The sequence below is a fragment of the Eptatretus burgeri genome, chromosome 9 (genome assembly GCF_056783735.1).
Source record: "Eptatretus burgeri isolate ZD-2024b chromosome 9, Ebu_testis_v1, whole genome shotgun sequence".
Classification (NCBI taxonomy): Eukaryota; Metazoa; Chordata; class Myxini; order Myxiniformes; family Myxinidae; genus Eptatretus; species Eptatretus burgeri.
In genome coordinates this window covers 97473608-97493857 of record NC_140969.1, presented here as the reverse complement: position 1 = coordinate 97493857, position 20250 = coordinate 97473608, and the positions used below count along the sequence as shown (strand labels likewise).

Below are 20250 nucleotides of genomic sequence, written 5' to 3'. Positions count from 1 at the left end.
TGAGAACCCCCCACCCCCGGATCCGCAACAATATATATATATATATATATATATATATATATATATATATATATATATATATATATATATATATATATATATATATATATATATACATATTTATATGTCGTTCAGGTACACAGCACAGCCAAGCAGTAGATCGAACAAAGTCCGAGTAAACTCTACTCCCCAATTTTTTAACAAACAAACACGAAAGAGAGTCTTCCTCAGGTGACGTTTCGCTTGCGGTCCGTGAGCCTTCTCAAGACAGGAGGTACAGCTAACCACACTTAGCCATTCATAGCGAACCACTTCCGGTCACGTGTGTGAGCATGCATACATATTTTAGTTATCAGATTGTGGCAATGTCACTCATCATTAGATTACCACGACTGATTCCTGGTGATGAATTTTTTTTTTATTTTTAAATCTGGTATTGTAATTGTGCATATGCACAGAGAACTGTGCATGCCCAAGTACCTCAGGTCAGGTCAGGTCAGGTCAGGTTTGGGAACATGCGCCAGAGAAGCACGTCGCTGCATCCACTTTCCGCCGGTACTCCAGGGGCCTCCGTCTGGCCATCCCCCAGGCAGATGCCTGGCCCATCCCCATCTCCTTGAGATGCTGATCAACCTGCTGCAACCACGAGGCACGTGGTCAGCCCATTGCCCTCCTCCGCTCAGGAGACTCCCTCGCTGAGAGAATCTGGTGAGCAAGATCAGCGTCAGGAAAACGAGCCACGTGTCCATCCAACCGCAGCTGACGCTCATGGACTATGCAGGTAACAAATCTCATTTGAGTCTCTCTCAGCAACCGCTCGTTGGACACAAAGTCCGACTAGCGATTGCCAAGGATTCTCCGAAGAGACCTGGAACCAAAGGAATTAAGTCTCCATCTCAGATCCTTGGTCAGAGTCCACATCTCGCATCCATAGAGCAAGACTGGAAGCACCAAGGACCTGAAGACTCGGACTTTCGTCCTCCCGCACAGGTACCGGCAGCGCCACACCCCATTATCCAGTGAATCCATGACTCTCCAGGCCCGACCCAGACGTCTATTGACCTCTGACTCACAGCGAGCAGAGACATGAATATCACTGCCAAGGTAAGTGAATCTCTGCACGACATCAACATGCTCACCACAAACAGGCACAGACAGGACAGCAGCATTCAAGATGTCATTGAAAGCCTGGATCTTAGTTTTGACCCAGGAAACTCATAATCCCAGCGGTTCCGACTCCTCATTCAGCACCTTGAGGCCCCCTAAAGGATCTCTAAAGTATTCGCAAAGATTACTGCATTATCTGCGAAATCAAGGTCAGAGATCTTGACATTCCCAAACGATGCACCGCAGCTTGATCTCTCCTATATCCTCCTTAGAATCCAGTCCATACAAGTGCTGAAAAGTCTGGGGGCCAGTCCACACCCCCAACGAACTCCAGTAACAACTGGAAATAAGTCAGAGATGGCACCACCACATTTCACAGCACTCTCAGTACCAGAGTAGAGTTCAGACTTCAGATCGATCAGTTTTGGTCGCACCCCACGTAGAACTAGAATCCTCCAGAGGGCATCCCGATTCACTGAATCGAACGCTTTACAGAGATCAACATAGGCTGCAAGCAGCCCCTGCCGAAACTCTCATCTGCGTTCGGTGAGGACCCGAAGAGCAAGGATACGGTCAATCGTTGACCTCTTTGGTGTAAAGCCTGACTGCTCTGGACGCTGGTGCTCAAGCAGATGGTGGCGAACACCATCAATAATTATCCGAGCAAAGACCTTGCCCGGCACTGAGAGCAGCGTCACCCCTCGGTAGTTGTTGCAGTCTTGGCGATCACCCTTCCCTTTCCAGAAAGGGACAACAAGGCCCCTCTTCCAGTCAGTTTGGATGATGCCTGTGTTCCGGGCAGATCACAGAACTGCATGCAATGACATGGGTACAGCATTTCCAACAGTCTTGAGAAGTTCAGCATGAATGCTACAGATCCCAGGAGCTTTACCCCATTTCAACCAGTACACCGCAGCCTGTGTTTCCACAAACTAAGGTGGATCACAGTTGATTGGAGGGTCAGCAACAGGGATTGTAACACCCCTGACGTCCAACTTGACAGCTGATGGATCAGCCTGGCACAACTGCTCAAAGTAACCGGCCCAGCGGACCTTCACTTCGGACTCCTCCGAAAGAACCTACCACCCTCTGCTCTAATTGCTGTACATCGAGGGATGGGCTTGGATGAACGCAATGCGCGAATTCCCCTGGAAGCAGGGCGAGAATCACCTGACTACAGGTGATGCTCTACCCCCTCACAGATTCTTCGCACATAGGCCTCCTTGTCCACCCTTAGCGCTCAAACAGTTTTACGCCTCAGCTCCCTGAACAGCTCAGCTCTGCCAGTCAGCCTGGCCCTGCGACTCTGGTCAATTGTATCCAGTGTCCCTTGAGAGACAAAATTCTTCTTTGCCCTGCGGTGAGTTCCAAGACATCCACCGGCAACATCGAGGACGGTGGTCTTGAAGGCACTCCACAACTCTTCAGGACCCCCAAAAGCACCCAGACCCCCCAAATCTATACTGAGCTTGTTCGCAAACTCCTCAGCTATCCTCTCATCCTTGAGTTTGCCAACATCCAGCCTTGGCTGGGATGGTACCATTCTCCTAGATTTAAGGTGCAACTTCAGAGTTGCCACAACAAGCCGGTGGTCAGTATTGAGGAACTGAGCACTCCGGTAGACCCTGCAGTTCTTGATCATCCTCCAGCGACCGTCAATGAGGACATGGTCAATCTCTTTTGCCACACCGCCAGCGTTGGAATACCAAGTCCAGCGATGAGCTTGTGGGTGCTGAAACCATGAACCAGCCACCCTAAGTCCATGACTTCTTACAAAGTCAAGGAACTTAGTGCTATTCTGATTCATAGTTCCTGACCCATTGGGACCAACACACATCTCATAACCATCCCTATCAGTTCCAGTCGATGCATTGAAATCCCCCAAGACTAGAAGTGTATCTCTTCTGGGGCACTGATCAACCACAGACTCGAGCGTGGTACAGAATGCATCCTTCACAGTGAGATCACTCGCCTCAGTCGGAGCATAAACAGAGACCAGGGAAATGACACTTAAGGAGTGATGAATCCTTAGTCTCACAATACGCACGTTGACCGGTGTTACCTCAGTTATCATTGGAGTCAGCTTATTGGACACAGCTACAGCAACTCCTTGTGAATGGTAACCATCAGAGCGACCAGACCAATAGTAGGTGTACCCACCCACCATGATCTCGCTGCAATCCGGTCTCCGAACCTCAGAGAGTGCTGCAATACTGATGTCCAAACGCTTGAGCTCTGATGATAACAGACAGGTGATTATCCTCTCTTCGGGATAGGACATTCCAGGCACCCACCTGAAGGGACTGCCTTAGGTTAACCCAAGGAGACAGCCGTCTGGTGGACGACACCTCAGCACCACTCCAACACACTCTCCCGCAATCTGACCCGGGAATGTTACCCCATAGTTTCCCTTTTATCATCAAAGATTGGGGTCCCGAAGGCTTTGCCCCAATCCCGTCATCCAGGGAGCTGCCCTGCGAAGGGAAGCTGCACAGGAGGTACTCCCACGGAGTGGGTTTTCAGATTTCTTTGCGTTTTTGTGTTTTGTGGAATTAAGGGTTTTATGGTGGCCGGAGTGCAAATCCTGCCACCAACCTCCGAATAGGAAGTAACCCAACTTGTGAAGGACGTCCGCAGACACAGATGGGGACTAGATATGGGTGTCCATTGCCTCACAAGGCGCTCCTCCGCCCTTTGACGGGTTTTGTTTTTAATCCTGCTGGGTGTCCATATCCAAACACCCTCCTCACCAAAAAACCTGTGGGGGAGATGGTTTAGTCGCCGACAACCCGACCATGGAACAGGTTCGTCCAGGTTTACATGATACGTGTAGCAAGTCACATCTAATCTGGCCTGACCTGACAGTACCTCGGGGTTATTAAAAGACTGTGTTTTGGGTCTGCGTGTGGATTGGGCTGGGGTTGCAGATTGATAGGCTTTCTGCATGTGTTGTGCATGTACTGGTGAAAGGTGTGAGTGTGTGTTGCGTGATGGCGTGTTCGTGTGTGGAGCAGTGCGTTGCTGTGGCGTTGTGATTTCTTGTGGTGGTATACTTGTACCAAGACGTACTTGTGAACCTACCTGTATCCTTGCTCTTGCACCATCCTCTTATAGATGCTTTAACTAATGGGTTGTCGTCTGGAGGGAAATCAATGGATTCGTTGTTGAGACCACATCTCTGTTCTTTGCAAGGCTTCGACCATTAATTGTCGGTGTTTGTTGGGTGTGACGTCCAATACGCATGTTCTTCCGAGGTCCAGTTGATGCCCTGTTTGTATGCAGTGCTGTGCAATTGCTGACTGATCTGTGTTACCCAATCACATTGCCCTTTTGTGCTCATCCAACCACCAGGTTAGGTCAGGTATGGGAGCATGCACCGGAACAGCGCGTCGCTGCATCCACTTTTCACCGGTACTCCAGGGGCCTCTGTCTGGCCATCCCCCAGGCAGATGCCTGGCCCATCCCCATCTACTTGAGATGCTGATCAACCTGCCGCAAGCATGAGGAACGTGATCGGCCCATTGGCCTCCTCCACTCACGAGACTCTCTCGCTGAGAGAATCTGGTGAGCAGGATCAGCATCAGGAAAACGAGCCACATGTCCTTACAGCCACAGCTGACGCTCACAGACTATGCAGGTAACAAATCTCATTTGAGTCTCTCTCAGCAACTGCTCATTGGACACAAAGTCTGCCCAGCGACAGCCAAGGATTCTCCGAAGAGACCTGGTCCCAAAGGAATTAAGTCTCCATCTCAGATCCCTTTTCAGAGTCCAAGTCTCACATCCGTAGAGCAAGACTGGAATCACCAAGGACCTGAAGACTTGGACTTTCGTCCTCGCGCACAGGTACCGGCAGTGCCACACCCCATTATCCAGTGAATCCATGACACCCCAGGCCCAACCCAGACGTCTGTTGACCTCTGGCTCAGAGCCAGCAGAGACAAGAATATCACTGCCAAGGGAAGTGAATATCTCCGTGACCTCAACATCCTCGCCACAAACAAGTACAGACAGGATAGCAGCATCCAAGATGTCATTGAAAGCCTGCATCTTAGTTGTATCCCAGGAAACCTGTAATCCCAGTGGCTCGGACTCCTCATTCAGCATCTCGTGGGCCCCCAAAAAGATATCTAGAATCTCTACAAAAATGACTGCATCATCTGCAAAATCCAGGTCAGAGATCTTGACATTCCCAAACGATGCACCACAGCTTCATTACTGCGACATCTTCCCCAGAATCCAGTCCATACAAGTGCTGAAACGTGTGGGGGCCAGTACTCACCCTTGATGAACTCCAGCAACAACTGGAAATAAGTCAGAGATGGTATCATCACATCAACCTGACCATCAGGAAATGTACAAATATGCATCAGGAAGTGTACAAATAGGCATCAGGGAATATACTCAGAAACATCTTAAATAAGTCAAGGTACATTCAAAGTACACCACCCCATGCCAAGTAAATAAATAAATGACAAATCTTCCAGTGTGCGACATCGCCGGGGCGCCTTCGGTGCCCGGCGATGCCGCCGTGCAACACATGGAGATGGAATTGGGGTGGAGTGTTGCACAACAGTTGATTGATTTATTGCATAATTAAAATAAATTAATAATAATCGTAAAATAATTAATTTCTTTATCAATTGGTGAATAGCTTACCTAAACCACCACTGTTTCATCTGCATATGTAACTTTTTTGAAATTAAGTAATTAATTGATTAATTGATTAATCAATAAAACTAAAACACCCTTTTTATAGCCATATCACTTGGTCACTGTCGTGTCCAAATATCAGCTTCCGAGCTCAAAAGGTGCCTGAGATATTGTCCAGAGAAAGAAAATAAATAAGGAATTAATAAATCGATAATAATCAACTAATTAATCAGTTAATTGACTCATCAATAAATATAACATCTTGTTTTTGCCGAAACTCATCTTCACTTTTCTCCACAAATTTCAGCTTCCTAGCTCAAAAGATGGCTGAGATCACCCGGACAAACAAGGAAACAAACAAACGGAGTAAAGCCCAGGTGATGACATCGTGCATCACCTGGATATGGAATTGGGAAGGAGCGGGGCACGATATCTTAAAATTCAATTTCTATTAAGTCATTGGAGTTGGAATATTAAGAGGTGATGCAGTAAAAGGTCACATTGCCATATTTCTCTCTCAGTATTGTCATGCGACATGACGTGGATTATGTTGTTCGGGTCGGGGGTTGTAATGCAGACAAACTGTAGAATTATTATACAGGACAAACATGTAAATGCGTACATCTTATCAGTTTTTATTTATTGTCAGCAGCCAATTGGACTGCGGCCAACTTTTAAGCACAACTAAATTAAAGTCAAACTCGATCCTGTAAAGAAAACCGATTGTTCGAAGTTGATAATGGATATGAGCATCAAAAAACAACAAAACTGCAGCATCTTTACCCTGCATTCATTACCAGGAAGTTTAACTTTGAATAATCTATTTATTCCTATTTGTAACTGGGGATGTACCTTTCCACTAAGTTGGTCAACATATTTCCGTTTCGGACATTTGCCTATGTGGGAATGATATTCGCCTTTCTTTCACTTTCTTTGTTTCCACGAGTAAAATGTTTTTAAATTTCAAAATTCTATCAGCAGATCCTTTTGCAATAATTGTCTTCCCTCCATTGCTATGTTTCTTGGTCATCTAATTTGAGACTCACCGTTTTGATTGGCTGTCAGGCTTGTCAATGCAAATCCGTTATTTGCGAATGGTTGTTGATCTAAATTATAATAAACTCGTGTGAGCATTGAATGCCGATTTCTTGGTCAGAGAGGATACAAAGAAGTAGGAGTTGTCTCATTTGGGTTCGATTCACAAACGGATTATAAACTGTCATTCTAGTGTTTTGTTGGCAAGCCGTTGCATTGTTGAGTGCGCCATCCGTCTCTTGGGATGTTAAGCCAGGGTCCTGTCTGCCAGCATTTGATGTAAATGATGCAAACAAGCAGCTGAGTACTGCAGACGAGTGATTTGAAAAATAGAAAAGTTGATTTCTTCTTCTTTGTCGTCGTTATCTCCTTCTTTGTATTCTTCTTCTTCGTCATCGTCATCGTCATCGTCATTTGCCATGTTTTGTTGATCAGGTTGGTGACTCTTATTCTTCGTCTCCAAGAATTCCAGCTGAGGGATCAGACCCACATCGAGTATGTGGAATTAACACAACATATCGCAGACTGGCAGATGGGACTGACGGTGGAAACTTTCAGGCAATGGTCTCCTCTTTTTGAAAGGCACTGTGGAATTTTTAATCTCTACCAAATGCTAGCAGATGAAACAGCTGGCTTCACATCCCCTCCAAGATAAAGTGCACTCATTAATGCAATGACGTGTCTGTGAAGCACCACAATGATAGTTCATGGTCAGCCGAGGAATAAAACCCAGACTATAAACTGCATAAATGTAAGTACAGTACCTCTGAACTATCCCATAAGCCCACCTATAAATGGTGATTTATTTGGTGCAAGATTTTGTTAATGTCTTGTTTTGAGGTCTCTCACCATACCTTTGTGCACCATTGGTCACCAGGAGCGAAAACGTGCTTTGGAAGCAGAGAGATTGGCCCGAGTTGAGGAGATAGTACTGAAGCGCAAGGAGCATGAAGCTCGCGTCGAAGCTCAGCGCCAAGAGAAGGAGAAGGCTCGTGAAGATGCCGCACGTGAGAGGGCCAGGTGAACTTTAGATTTGAACAAATGCACTGCACTTTTGATTATTTTCCACTCTCGTTACAAACTTGGAGCACTTCTCCCCGACCGCTCCCTCCCACTCATTCTTCGCTGTTTATGAACTCTCATCGGTGCGTTGTGCACAAGTAAATGATGACTTCCTTTTCACGAGTTCGAAATTATCGTGTTTCCGAATGTTTCACGTTGTTCCTTCAGGGAGAGAGAGGAAAGGCTGGCAGCACTTAATGCGGCTCAACAAGAAGCCGTGGAGGAGCTGCAGAAAAAGATCCAACTGAAGGTAAAGTTGGTTTTGCCATTCGTTCTGCAATCTTTCTGCCTTCCCTGTTCTTCCTTCCTTCCTTCTTTACCTGTGTTTGCTCAAATCCTTACCCCTTATGGGTCTACTGTAGCAATCATGATCAAGGAGAATATCTGTGGAAATCATGTACAGACCACGGGATGTGATGGATGGTTTTATTCCGTGGTGTTCACAGCATGATGAGAGCGTGCGGCGACATCTTGAACAGATAGAGCAACGGAAGGAGAAGGCAGCTGAGCTCAGTAGTGGACGTCACAGTTCCACTGAGAATCCGCCACGACTCACACCATACGAGTGCGAGAAAGAATGTACCATCTGCAATGTAACGGTAATATCTGCTTTTCAGGATATTTGACACTTGCATGATGAATGTGAGAATAAAAATTTTCTCTTTTGATGATTTCTAGGACACATTGTACATCTATTGACTATTTATTGGTTTCGTCCTGGGTTCTGCCTTTTCATTTTTCACGTCTTCTCTGTTGCTTCTTCAGATATCCTCTGAGGTTTACCTGCTTAGTCACATCCGTGGACGCAAGCATCAGCAGGCAGTTCGAGAGCAAGGCAATGTTCATGGACGTGAGCTTTCGGATGAGGAAGTGGTAAGATCCAACATGAACTGTCCAACCAGCCGACCATTAGCAGTTGTCTTTGGGTGTCTGTAGCACAACTTGTATATAACTTCTTAACTGGATAATGCAAACTTGACAGAGTATTTTATTAATTTACTTCTCCTTATTGTTCTGGTTACAAAGTCTACTCCTACCTCTTCCACAGCCCAATTGTTTCCACCTTCTTGTGGGGTCGACTACAAAAACATTTTTTTGGCCCATGTCTTTCATGAACTGGCTGGCCGAGCATGATATTCAAGTGAAACCGACAGGAATTTGTAATTTGTTTGGGGTGCTTCGTGAAGGACACTGTGGGGTCTTTAACATCCACCGACCAATGCCGGCAGATGGGACGCAACATTTTCACGTATATCCGAGAGACGGCACACACTTTGATATCTCGCCCTGCCTGTGAAACACCAGGATGACAGATTATAACTAGATCGGGATTCAAACCCAAGTAAGACAGCTCAGAAGTGAGTGTGCGTACCTCTAGTATACCCTACCAACCACCAGGTTACAAAGCAGTTATCCCCAGTCCCTCCTCCGACAAGGTCGGGGACGTGGGACATTAAGATGAGCTTTGTCCGACCGATCATTTGTCCACGTACTTTTGTGTACGTGATATTTCAAAAACCATTCAACATTTAGCTTTGATATTGCAGATATATATTCCTCATGACATTATCTCAACCTGATTAGATCATGGCTGTGATTGGCTGAGTGCTGTTGCCATGGCAACCAACTCGGTAACTTGGCATTTGTACACGATATTTCAAAAATCTTTCAAGATTTAGCTTTTATATTGCACAGATCTATTCCTCATATCTTCCAAAATGCAGGGGACCTCTGAGTATCAGCTGCTTCTTCGAGATTAATCTAATCCTTGCTAATTATAGCCAGGATCCTATATTTTATCATTGTTGAGGAAGATAATGCTGCCGCCTGAAATCTCTTCATCCTTGACGCCACATCATTAACGCAAAGAAGGTGTTAGTTTTTAGCTTGCCTGTTTGAAGAACAGAGAGCGATAGCGATACCCCCGGCGTGAGCGTGATAATGTTAAAGTTTTTGGTGCAACTTATTTCCTTTCTAATATTCTTATCTACCACAGTTTTTTACTGATTACAATATACAAATACATATATTGCTTTAAAATTATTTGGATCAGACTTCACTGCAATGCTTTATGAAAAATATTATGAGACTAGTCTTTTAAAAACGATAAATGTATAAACAGGCGAGCATTGGGTGGCTTTGACACCAACTCTCTGGTTAGCTCGCCTGTTCGAAGAACAGAGAGCTTTAGCGATACCCCCGGCGTGAGCGTGAGCATCAGCGTGAGCGTGAAAATGTTAAAGTTTTTGGTGCAAGTTATTTCCTTTCTAATGTTTTTATCTACCACACTATTTTTTACTGATTACAATATACAAATACATATATTGCTTTAAAATTATTTGGATCAGACTTCACTGCAATGCATAATAAAAAATATAATTAGACTAGTCTTTTAAAAAAACGATAAATGTATAAACAGGCGAGCATTGGGTGGCTTTGACACCAACTCTCAGGTTCTGTAAAATGATCATGTTCCCCAATTCCCCTGTGATTGTTTATACTTATCCTCCTCCATTACATTGTCCTGTCCTAAGGCTGGTGTTGGCTTAGTGGTTAGGGTGGCGGCTTGGGATCCAAGGGTCCTGAGTTCAAGCCCCGTTGGCTGCTGAATTAACACCAGGGGGTTGACTCAGCCTGTCATCCTTCCGAGGTCGGTGAAATGAGTGCCAGTGTACTGGTCCCGGTGTATGCCCCGGTTAGAATAGGTGTACCATATCCCTGTGTGTCGTAAGAGGCGACCAGGGTTGGCGTCAGGAAGGGCATCCGGCCATAAAACATTGCCTCAAGAAAAAAGCCAAACCCCTGCACAGCAGGGAAAAATGGCTGTAAAAACGGTCATTATTATTTATTATTACATTGTCCTGTCCATTCATTCCTCCATCCCTTGTTTACCTGTTCTCTTAATTCCTTTGTTGCCATGTCGGCGTCTAATCCCTCTGTACTTCATCTTTTCCATGAACCTTGACATTTTTACCTCCGCCACCAAAGGTGAAGGAGATTATGTTTTCACCGCTTTCTGTCTGTGAGTTTGTTACTTCCAAAATCGAAGATTTTTCAACTATATTGGTCAGTCGATTTTGTTATTCTGTCTGTCTGTTATTCTGTCTGTCTGTTATTCTGTCTGTCTGTTATTCTGTCTGTCTGTTATTCTGTCTGTCTGTTATTCTGTCTGTCTGTTATTCTGTCTGTCTGTTATTCTGTCTGTCTGTTATTCTGTCTGTCTGTTATTCTGTCTGTCTGTTATTCTGTCTGTCTGTTATTCTGTCTGTCTGTTATTCTGTCTGTCTGTTATTCTGTCTGTCTGTTATTCTGTCTGTCTGTTATTCTGTCTGTCTGTTGTTCTGTCTGTCTGTTGTTCTGTCTGTCTGTTGTTCTGTCTGTCTGTTGTTCTGTCTGTCTGTTGTTCTGTCTCTCTGTTGTTCTGTCTGTCTGTTGTTCTTTCTGTCTGTTGTTCTTTCTGTCTGTTGTTCTTTCTGTCTGTTGTTCTTTCTGTCTGTTGTTCTGTCTGTCTGTTGTTCTGTCTGTCTGTTGTTCTGTCTGTCTGTTGTTCTGTCTGTCTGTTGTTCTGTCTGTCTGTCTGTTGTTCTGTCTGTCTGTCTGTTGTTCTGTCTGTCTGTCTGTTGTTCTGTCTGTCTGTCTGTTGTTCTGTCTGTCTGTCTGTTGTTCTGTCTGTCTGTCTGTTGTTCTGTCTGTCTGTCTGTTGTTCTGTCTGTCTGTCTGTTGTTCTGTCTGTCTGTCTGTTGTTCTGTCTGTCTGTCTGTTGTTCTGTCTGTCTGTCTGTTGTTCTGTCTGTCTGTCTGTTGTTCTGTCTGTCTGTCTGTTGTTCTGTCTGTCTGTCTGTCTGTCTGTCTGTCTGTTGTTCTGTCTGTCTGTCTGTCTGTTGTTCTGTCTGTCTGTCTGTTGTTCTGTCTGTCTGTCTGTCTGTCTGTCTGTTGTTCTGTCTGTCTGTCTGTTGTTGTGTCTGTCTGTCTGTCTGTCTGTCTGTAGTTCTGTCTGTCTGTCTGTCTGTTCTGTCTGTCTGGCTGTCTGTTCTGTCTGTCTGTTGTTCTGTCTGTCTGTCTGTTGTTCTGTCTGTCTGTTGTTCTGTCTGTCTGTTGTTCTGTCTGTCTGTCTGTCTGTCTGTTGTTCTGTCTGTCTGTCTGTCTGTTGTTCTGTCTGTCTGTCTGTCTGTTGTTCTGTCTGTCTGTCTGTCTGTTGTTCTGTCTGTCTGTCTGTCTGTTGTTCTGTCTGTCTGTCTGTCTGTTGTTCTGTCTGTCTGTCTGTCTGTTGTTCTGTCTGTCTGTTGTTCTGTCTGTCTGTTGTTCTGGCTGTCTGTCTGTCTGTTGTTCTGTCTGTCTGTCTGTCTGTTGTTCTGTCTGTCTGTCTGTCTGTTGTTCTGTCTGTCTGTCTGTTGTTCTGTCTGTCTGTCTGTTGTTCTGTCTGTCTGTCTGTTGTTCTGTCTGTCTGTCTGTTGTTCTGTCTGTCTGTTGTTCTGTCTGTCTGTTGTTCTGTCTGTCTGTCTGTCTGTTCTGTCTGTCTGTTGTTCTGTCTGTCTGTCTGTCTGTTGTTCTGTCTGTCTGTCTGTCTGTTGTTCTGTCTGTCTGTTGTTCTGTCTGTCTGTCTGTTGTTCTGTCTGTCTGTCTGTCTGTTGTTCTGTCTGTCTGTCTGTCTGTTGTTCTGTCTGTCTGTCTGTCTGTTGTTCTGTCTGTCTGTCTGTCTGTCTGTTGTTCTGTCTGTCTGTCTGTTGTTCTGTCTGTCTGTCTGTTGTTCTGTCTGTCTGTTGTTCTGTCTGTCTGTTGTTCTGTCTGTCTGTTGTTCTGTCTGTCTGTTGTTCTGTCTGTCTGTTGTTCTGTCTGTCTGTTGTTCTGTCTGTCTGTCTTTTTCTGTCTGTCTGTCTTTTTCTGTCTGTCTGTCTTTTTCTGTCTATCTGTCTGTCTTTTTCTGTCTGTCTGTCTGTCTGTTTTTCTGTCTGTCTGTCTGTTTTTCTGTCTTTCTGTCTGTTTTTCTGTCTTTCTGTCTGTTTTTCTGTATTTCTGTCTGTTTTTCTGTCTTTCTGTCTGTTTTTCTGTATTTCTGTCTTTTTGTCTGTTTATCACCTCCAGGTCCAATTTTAAACCGATCTTCACGAAACTTCACCACATGGTAGAGTTTGTCATAAGGAAGAAGCCTCTTGTGTTTGAGGTCAAAAGGTCAACAACTAAGGTGGTATTTCTAAAATCCTTAATTTTCATCCGATTCACTTGAAATTTGAAGAGGATATATATTTGAAATCACTGAATTCAACCAGCCAATTATTTTTCAGATCAACATTGGCAAAAAGGTCAACATAGGCCGAATTTCTAAAATTCTCAATTTTCATCCGATTCACTTGTAATCCTTGTAATATTTGAGTGGAGGTCAAATTTGTTTTATGGATTTTGCAAGTATCGTCAGTATAAAAAATACTTTCTCGTTGACTGTTTAAATTGTTTGATAATTATTGCAGATGCTCTGTCAGCATTGGTGTTCGGTTGTTTTTGTTCATTTTTCAAACCAAAAGTCATGGGACATGATTTTGATTATGCATAACACACCTTTGGCTGTTTGTGTGACCTAGAGGTACACACCCTCACCTCTCAGCTGTCTTGCTTGGGGTTTAATCCTGACCCAGCTATAAGTTGTCATCCCAGTGTTCACAGGCAGGGTGAGGCATCAATGTGAGTGCCGTCCCTCGAATGGATGTTTAACTGGGCATCCTATCTGCTGGCATTAGCTTGCGGACCTTAAAGATCTCTCGCGAAGATCTCACACATGTCATTCAAGAAGAGTAGGCGAGCTATCGCCAGCACCATGAACAAATTGTAAATTCTTGTCTTCACTTCTTGTGTCTGAGTGGCGACCTGTCCACAATTGTAACCAGAGACAGAAACTGCTTTGGCAGAACCGTCGCTCTGTATAGAACATGTTGCATGATCTGATAATGCACCTTAGTCTATTAAATGGCTCCACATAATTGTGTGCTCTGGATTATCAACAACAAAAACATTGATTGCTTGTATTCTAATACATCTTGGTCCCTTTGTCTTACATGTACCACAAATTTTTGATGGCTTGGAAGTAGGATACTCTACCATACATCATGTAGTTATGTCTCCTCGTATTCTGAGTCTTGCTTACGAGAAAAAACCATCATGCACATACGTAGTTTGAGCTCACAGCAAAGGTTTGTTCATAATGGCCAAAAATATCTTTCAGTCTTTGCTACATTCTTCCTGTAAACGCCCCCATTCTCCTTGTCATCTGTGGATATCCGATGTTTTGTTTGCTGGTAAAGCATTGTTGCACACGGATGCTAAAAGCTTGAGGCAATATGGGCGCGCGTGGCTGTCTGACTTTCACCCTCCCCTGCACTCGACTTCTTCGGCCTAAGCACTCACCACAGCCTTCCAAAACCTCTCAACGGCTCTGCCTTCCTTCCAGAGCTTTCAGCACTGAAATATTTGTAGTGCTATTATTCCGCCTCCCCCCCCACCCCTGCCCTTTGCTCCATTTTTTCCCCCCACCTCCTTTTCTTTTATTGCATGCATTCATTTGCCCTCCCACCATTGCAAGACTAGTGCACTTGCCAGGGTGACAGAGGGCGGCAAGTGTTGGTCCAACTGTGCCATGGCTGGCTGCTTTGTTACATCCATGTACTTGAACCCTTTCAGCGTGCAAAACAGAACAGGGTGCATTTTGCTCTTCTTTTATACTGACGGACGGTATATTATGTCAGCACACCGTTGGTTGGTGCGACAGGCGGTTAAGCAGCTCCTGGAGTCTCGGAACCTATATTATCTCAAAGCTTTCTGTCCTTTAATAGAAACAGGGTTTGTGCCTGAAGCGAATGGATGTGTACGTACATGGCTTTTATTGAACATTGCCTTTGGGGTGAAGGGTGTGCAGTTGAGGGGGGGGAGTGTTTGGGGGTGGTGTGATTTTTCATGTGCCAATATTTTCTTTCCTTTAATTTATTATTTCACAATACTATGGATTTTTTTTAAGTATATAATCTCTACTAAATGTGTGTGTGTGTGTGTGTGTGTGTGTGTGTGTGTGTGTGTGTGTGTGTGTGTGTGTGTGTGTGTGTGTGTGTGTGTGTGTGTGTGTGTCCTCCATAACTCCAAAAGCATAAAACCTAGCAGCCTGAAACTTTGCATGTATACTAAGGGAACTCCAAGGAAGTGCATGAGTGAAAATTGGGTGTTTGGGTTAATTTTAACACCTCTTTTGAAGATAATTAACAGCCTTATTTAATTATATCCTTTTTCGGGTGATCCTCAGCCACCTCGCTCTCTGGGGTCTTAAGGCAGATCCTGGGTTACCTTGCTGGGGTCTGAAGCCACCATTTTTTGGGCCTGCTCAACCATGCCTCGACTTGGAACAGGCCGCAACGTTTTCTTAACGATAAAGTGCTCAAAATGTTCTCTTTTTCACTTTCCTTACTGATATCATCGAATACCTGATCTTCATACCTATCAATAGCTGTATTTATAATGATCGAGTTATTAGTGTCTAAGTTTGGGCCGAGCTGATGGCATTGCACGGTCGGACCTCGGATAGATGCAAGGCCGCGCCGGTTTTCCTCTGATAAAGATGTCTAAATGAATTTTTCTCATGGAAGTTGTGCATCTCACCACAAGCGTGATATTATAAGCTATTAGATTATATAAGGATTGCACATGAATGCTTTAAACATCATGTTTTACGACGTGGGAAAGGATTTTTTCTTGAGAATGTACTATAGCTGGTTTTTGCTTCCAGTAGCCTCGCGTTTATTTGAACTTTTTTCTGTTTTCACTTTTCGCAGTCGTTAAGGTAGCTTAATACTCAATTGCAGCAAGGTTTATGAAAATCGGGTGTTTTTTTAAACATTTTATGTCGAATTGTGGATTTATCTATTAAGCACCGTGAGCTGAGTTGATTCCATATGCTTCCATGTGGCTTCATGACTTTGTCTTAAGTTTTATTCGATTTCTGTTTTCATTTTTGGTATTTGCCAATGCAGGTTCAGACTCGACTAAAACAATTTCCATGAAATTTCGTTAAAATTTGATTAATATATGTCGCATAGAGATTTTGATTTGGGAATGTGAGGCTTCTCAAATGTTCTATGTAGCCTCATGGCCTTGCTTAACTCCGATTTGAAATCTATTTCCACGTTTTTATAGTCGCTGACAGATTCTGACTCGACTGCAACAAATTGTGTGAAAGTCCGACCAAAAACACCTTTTTCATGAGGTAAATGCATTCAATTTGAAATAGCTGAGATGGAGGTGAAAGGGTCTCTACATGATTTAATGCATTCACTGCTTGAGCTTACACCTTGTCCCCCAGAGGGACTGCCTATCCATTGCGTCTGCCAGATCTGTGTATATTTTTGGAGGTTTTGCGAGGTGCTCTACAGGGAATCAAAGCAAATCTGGTGAAAAACGGACGTTTTTTTAAAAAGTTATAACATTTGTGTGGACACCGAACCGATGTACCACGTGGCATGTGCACAAACGAGCAGGCAACGTGGCAGATTATCTGCAATGTTTATTTCACAGGTGATTAAACTTTGTGATGTCTCCAATGTTGTTCTGCGTTAAACAACTCTTTTGGATAAAGTCATTATTTGAACGAATTCATTTAATTTCTTTGACTGCTGTGTGCAAGGTGAAGACTGGCATTAAAGTTAAAAAGATCCTCCATGGTATGCAGCCACAGCCTGGCCAACCATTCCAAATCATCCATTTAATTGGAGTGCTTGCTTGAGTGCTTAAGCCACTTGCTGAGCACCCTACAGTTGATGGCGGTACAGTTCTTGTCCTGATCGGGATGTACAGTCCGCAGTTGCTACAAAGTAGAGGTATATGATTTACTAAGATTCTATGGTTTGTCTCTGTGAGTTTCGAAGCAAAATCTATTTGATAACACCCGATTTCCGAGCCGTTTGCCACATTAACGTGTTTTCTAAATTAGAGCCAAAAATTTTTTCCACCCTTCACATCACTATTAGGAGCTGTTTATAAAGATTAATGTTTATGAACATCTCCCTGAAACGTCTATAATGTAATGTTGTTTTTTGGTAAAAGCTACTGAAGGTTTCTGGGTTATATACAGTCGGCAATCACACTGACTCCAACCTGCCGATTCCTAAACATTTGCCGATATAGGCTAAGCACTAGTAGTGTGTGTGTGTGTGTGTGTGTGTGTGTGTGTGTGTGTGTGTGTGTGTGTGTGTGTGTGTGTGTGTGTGTGTGTGTGTGTGTGTGTGTGTGTGTGTGTGTGTGTGTGTGTGTGTGTGTGTGGCAGCTCCAGTACGAGCCTTCGATCATGTATTTTTTTTAACTATTTTTTTCTTTGAAAAGTTTTGACCTTTTGAAAACTTTTTTAAAACTAAAAGCTGAACAATGATTTTGTGCAAAGCTGTACTGTTGATGCCTCATGCTGTGAGAGTTTATGTACCTTGTACAACAGCAAAAGGGAATGTGTTTTTTTTTTTTTTTTCATAAAGCATAACATTCTCTCTGCTAACTCCCCTCCCCCCACCCATCTGTCTCTGTCGCATCCTCGCTTCTTCACCTCCTAATACAGTGTAGCACCCTCCCACACATCTCTCTCTCGCTCTTGTTCTTGCTCTGGACATGTCTGGGCGTTGTTTATCTCTGGATGGTGTTTGTCTTTGGACTTGTTCGGGGCAGTGTTTGGCTCCGGATATGTCCGGGCGGTGTTTGTTTCTGGACGTGGCCAGGCGGTGTTCGTCTCCGGGCCGTGTTTTATCGTATGACCGGTAGAAAATGGATTTCAGATGTTATTTTGTTTCCATCTATCTATATCTATATATTTCTAAAACTCTCATCTTGTATGTATGTATGTATATTCCCAAAATACAGCCAAAATGGTACACGATAGTGCAAAAATTTTAGGGCCACCTTACTCAGCATTCGCCTGCGGTGTGCAGTATCAAGTTTTGTTCAAATTAGGCAACGAACAAATGATAAAAAAAATCAATTCCCGATTCAGTCAAGTACTCTTTGGGAGAATTTGATCAATGCAAACAACCCCAGCGGTATAGTTCGCTGGAGCTATCCTTTTTTTTCTCTTGAAATGATTTTTTTCATCAACCGCTGTGATAACGGGAATCCAACGGGTTCACGGGCCATCTTGTATTCACTGTTCTATGCAGAATCATTTTGATGAGACTTATGAATCGTAATTAACGCTCCACCACACGTCTGCCTTCCCTTCCTTTCACCTCACGCTGCCTTCGCTTCCCCCACCCCTTTTCTCGCCCTCCCTCCTCACCGCCTCCAGCTCCTTTCTCTTCCTTCTCTCCACCTCCTTTCCAGCTCCTCTCTCTTCCACCCTTTCCACCTCCTCTCTCTCCCTCCCTTTCCACCTCCTTGCTCTTTCCTCCTCCACCTCCTCCCCCCTTTTCCACCTCCTCTCCCCCCACCTCCTCGCTCTTTCCCCCTCCACCTTCTCGCTCTTTCCCCCCTCCACCTCCTCGCTCTTTCTCCCCCTCCACCTCCTCGCTCTTTCCCCCCTCCACCTCCTTGCTCTTCCCCCTTCCACCTCCTCGCTCTTCCCCCCTTCCACCTCCTCGCTCTTCCCCCCTCCACCTCCTCGCTCTTCCCCCTCCACCTCCTCGCTCTCCCCCCCACCTCCTCGCTCTCCCCCTCCACCTCCTCGCTCTCCCCCTCCACCTCCTCGCTCTCCCCCTCCACCTCCTCGCTCTCCCCCCTCCACCTCCTCGCTCTCCCCCTCCACCTCCTCGCTCTTCCCCCCTTCCACCTCCTCGCTCTTCCCCCCTTCCACCTCCTCGCTCTTCCCCCTCCACCTTCTCGCTCTTCCCCCCCCTTCCACCTCCTCGCTCTTCCCCCCCCTTCCACCTCCTCGCTCTTCCCCCCTCCACCTCCTCGCTCTCCCCCCACCTCCTCGCTCTCCCTCCCTCCACCTCCTCGCTCTTCCCCCCTCCACCTCCTCGCTCTTCCCCCCCTCCACCTCCTCGCTCTTTCCCCTGCTCCTCTAGGAATAGTAATGAACGTATTGAAGATGGCAGTAATACTGAGTGCACTTCATTGCTTGTAGAATGTATTCCGCTTCAAAACTTGAAAGAAACTTGTAAGTTTACAACAGCAACCACAACATTTATGAGAACATGCTTTGAATGGGGAGTGCCGAGTGGGGTAAGGTTGAAGGAATAATTGCATAGAGGGAAAGGGTGGCGGGGGGGGGGGGGTGCAAGCACAAATAAATTAACAATTAGCACCCCATTCTTTCTTTTTTTGGAGACAAGGTCAAGGCTCATGAAAGAGGATCAAGATGCAACAGAACAAAAGGAGAGGGAGAGAGACAGAGACAGAGGAGTTGAAGGACAAAGTAGAGGGAGACGTGGTCGTGCCATTGGTAGGGGAGGACGGATGAGATGAACAAGATGAATACAGAGGGAAACTCTTCGGAGAGAAAACGGGAAATTTTGAATGAGGAGGGATCGGGGTGGGCTTAATGAGGGTAGAAAAGATAATGGTTTTGGTTTGGGGATGATCTGAGATGGTGGTGAACAGCTACCTTGAAGACCTGAATATTGAGGTGAGATTGAAGAGGATGTGGAAGTTAGTTTCTTCAGGTGGGGAAAAAGAGGAATGAATGAGTGGAGGTGAGCAGTCTACATCAACGATCTCTATCATTCTCTGGAAAAATCTTCTTTGTCTCTTTACTGATGACTCTACACTCTGCCGTGACATCCCTCTTCCTTCAGATAGGCAGGCAGCAGCCTCTTCCCTCTCTTCAGACTGTGGCAAACCCTCCAATCTAATTCTTCAACAATCATCGTGACTTTCCGTGTTTCACTTTCAGCCATTATCTTTCTTTGACAAGCCACATATCTCAGTTGGCATCCAATGCCAGCCGCTGACTTGGCATCCTCTCTCATGCAAAGTCCTTCCTTGGCGCATCTAGACTTGTATCTATGTACAATGTCTTCATTTACAGTTTTATGGAATACTGCTCTTCCTTCTGAGCTGGCGTCCCTGCCTCACACTTTGCTCAGCTTGACGCCTTGCAAACCAAGGCCTTCTAGATCAATGTAATCTCCCACGATGAAACACAGTCTCTGGGCCCCTCACTTCACTATTGCGGACAGGTTGATAGTCTTCTTCTTCTTCTTCTTTTTATTCTTCTTCCTCTTCTTCTTCATCATCATCATCATCATCATCATCATCATCATCATCATCCTTTATATTTATCTTTGTCGGGCCGTTGGCCCAATGATGAGCATTTTCATGGATTAACTTCATCGGGTACATTTATGCAATATTGTGCCAATGTACCCCCTCCTTTCTGGTCTTGTACCCTTTGCATCTTCCATGCTCTCCTTCCCCACCAGGTGTCTGCAATGTGCACATGCTC

The 20250-nt window shown here is 44.9% G+C and overlaps 1 protein-coding gene across 12 annotated transcripts in view; it reads left to right on the top strand.

Moving 5' to 3' along the window:
* SCAPER (S-phase cyclin A associated protein in the ER) overlaps positions 1 to 20250 on the top strand; it is a 631592-nt gene that overhangs the window by 248926 nt on the left and 362416 nt on the right. For all 12 annotated transcript variants that reach the window (XM_085896259.1, XM_085896255.1, XM_085896256.1 and 9 more), the window contains 4 exons: positions 7673 to 7815; positions 8026 to 8107; positions 8304 to 8456; positions 8623 to 8730. In XM_085896259.1, the coding sequence (XP_085752385.1) occupies positions 7673 to 7815; positions 8026 to 8107; positions 8304 to 8456; positions 8623 to 8730 (486 nt within the window). The remainder of the gene's footprint in view (positions 1 to 7672; positions 7816 to 8025; positions 8108 to 8303; positions 8457 to 8622; positions 8731 to 20250) is intronic.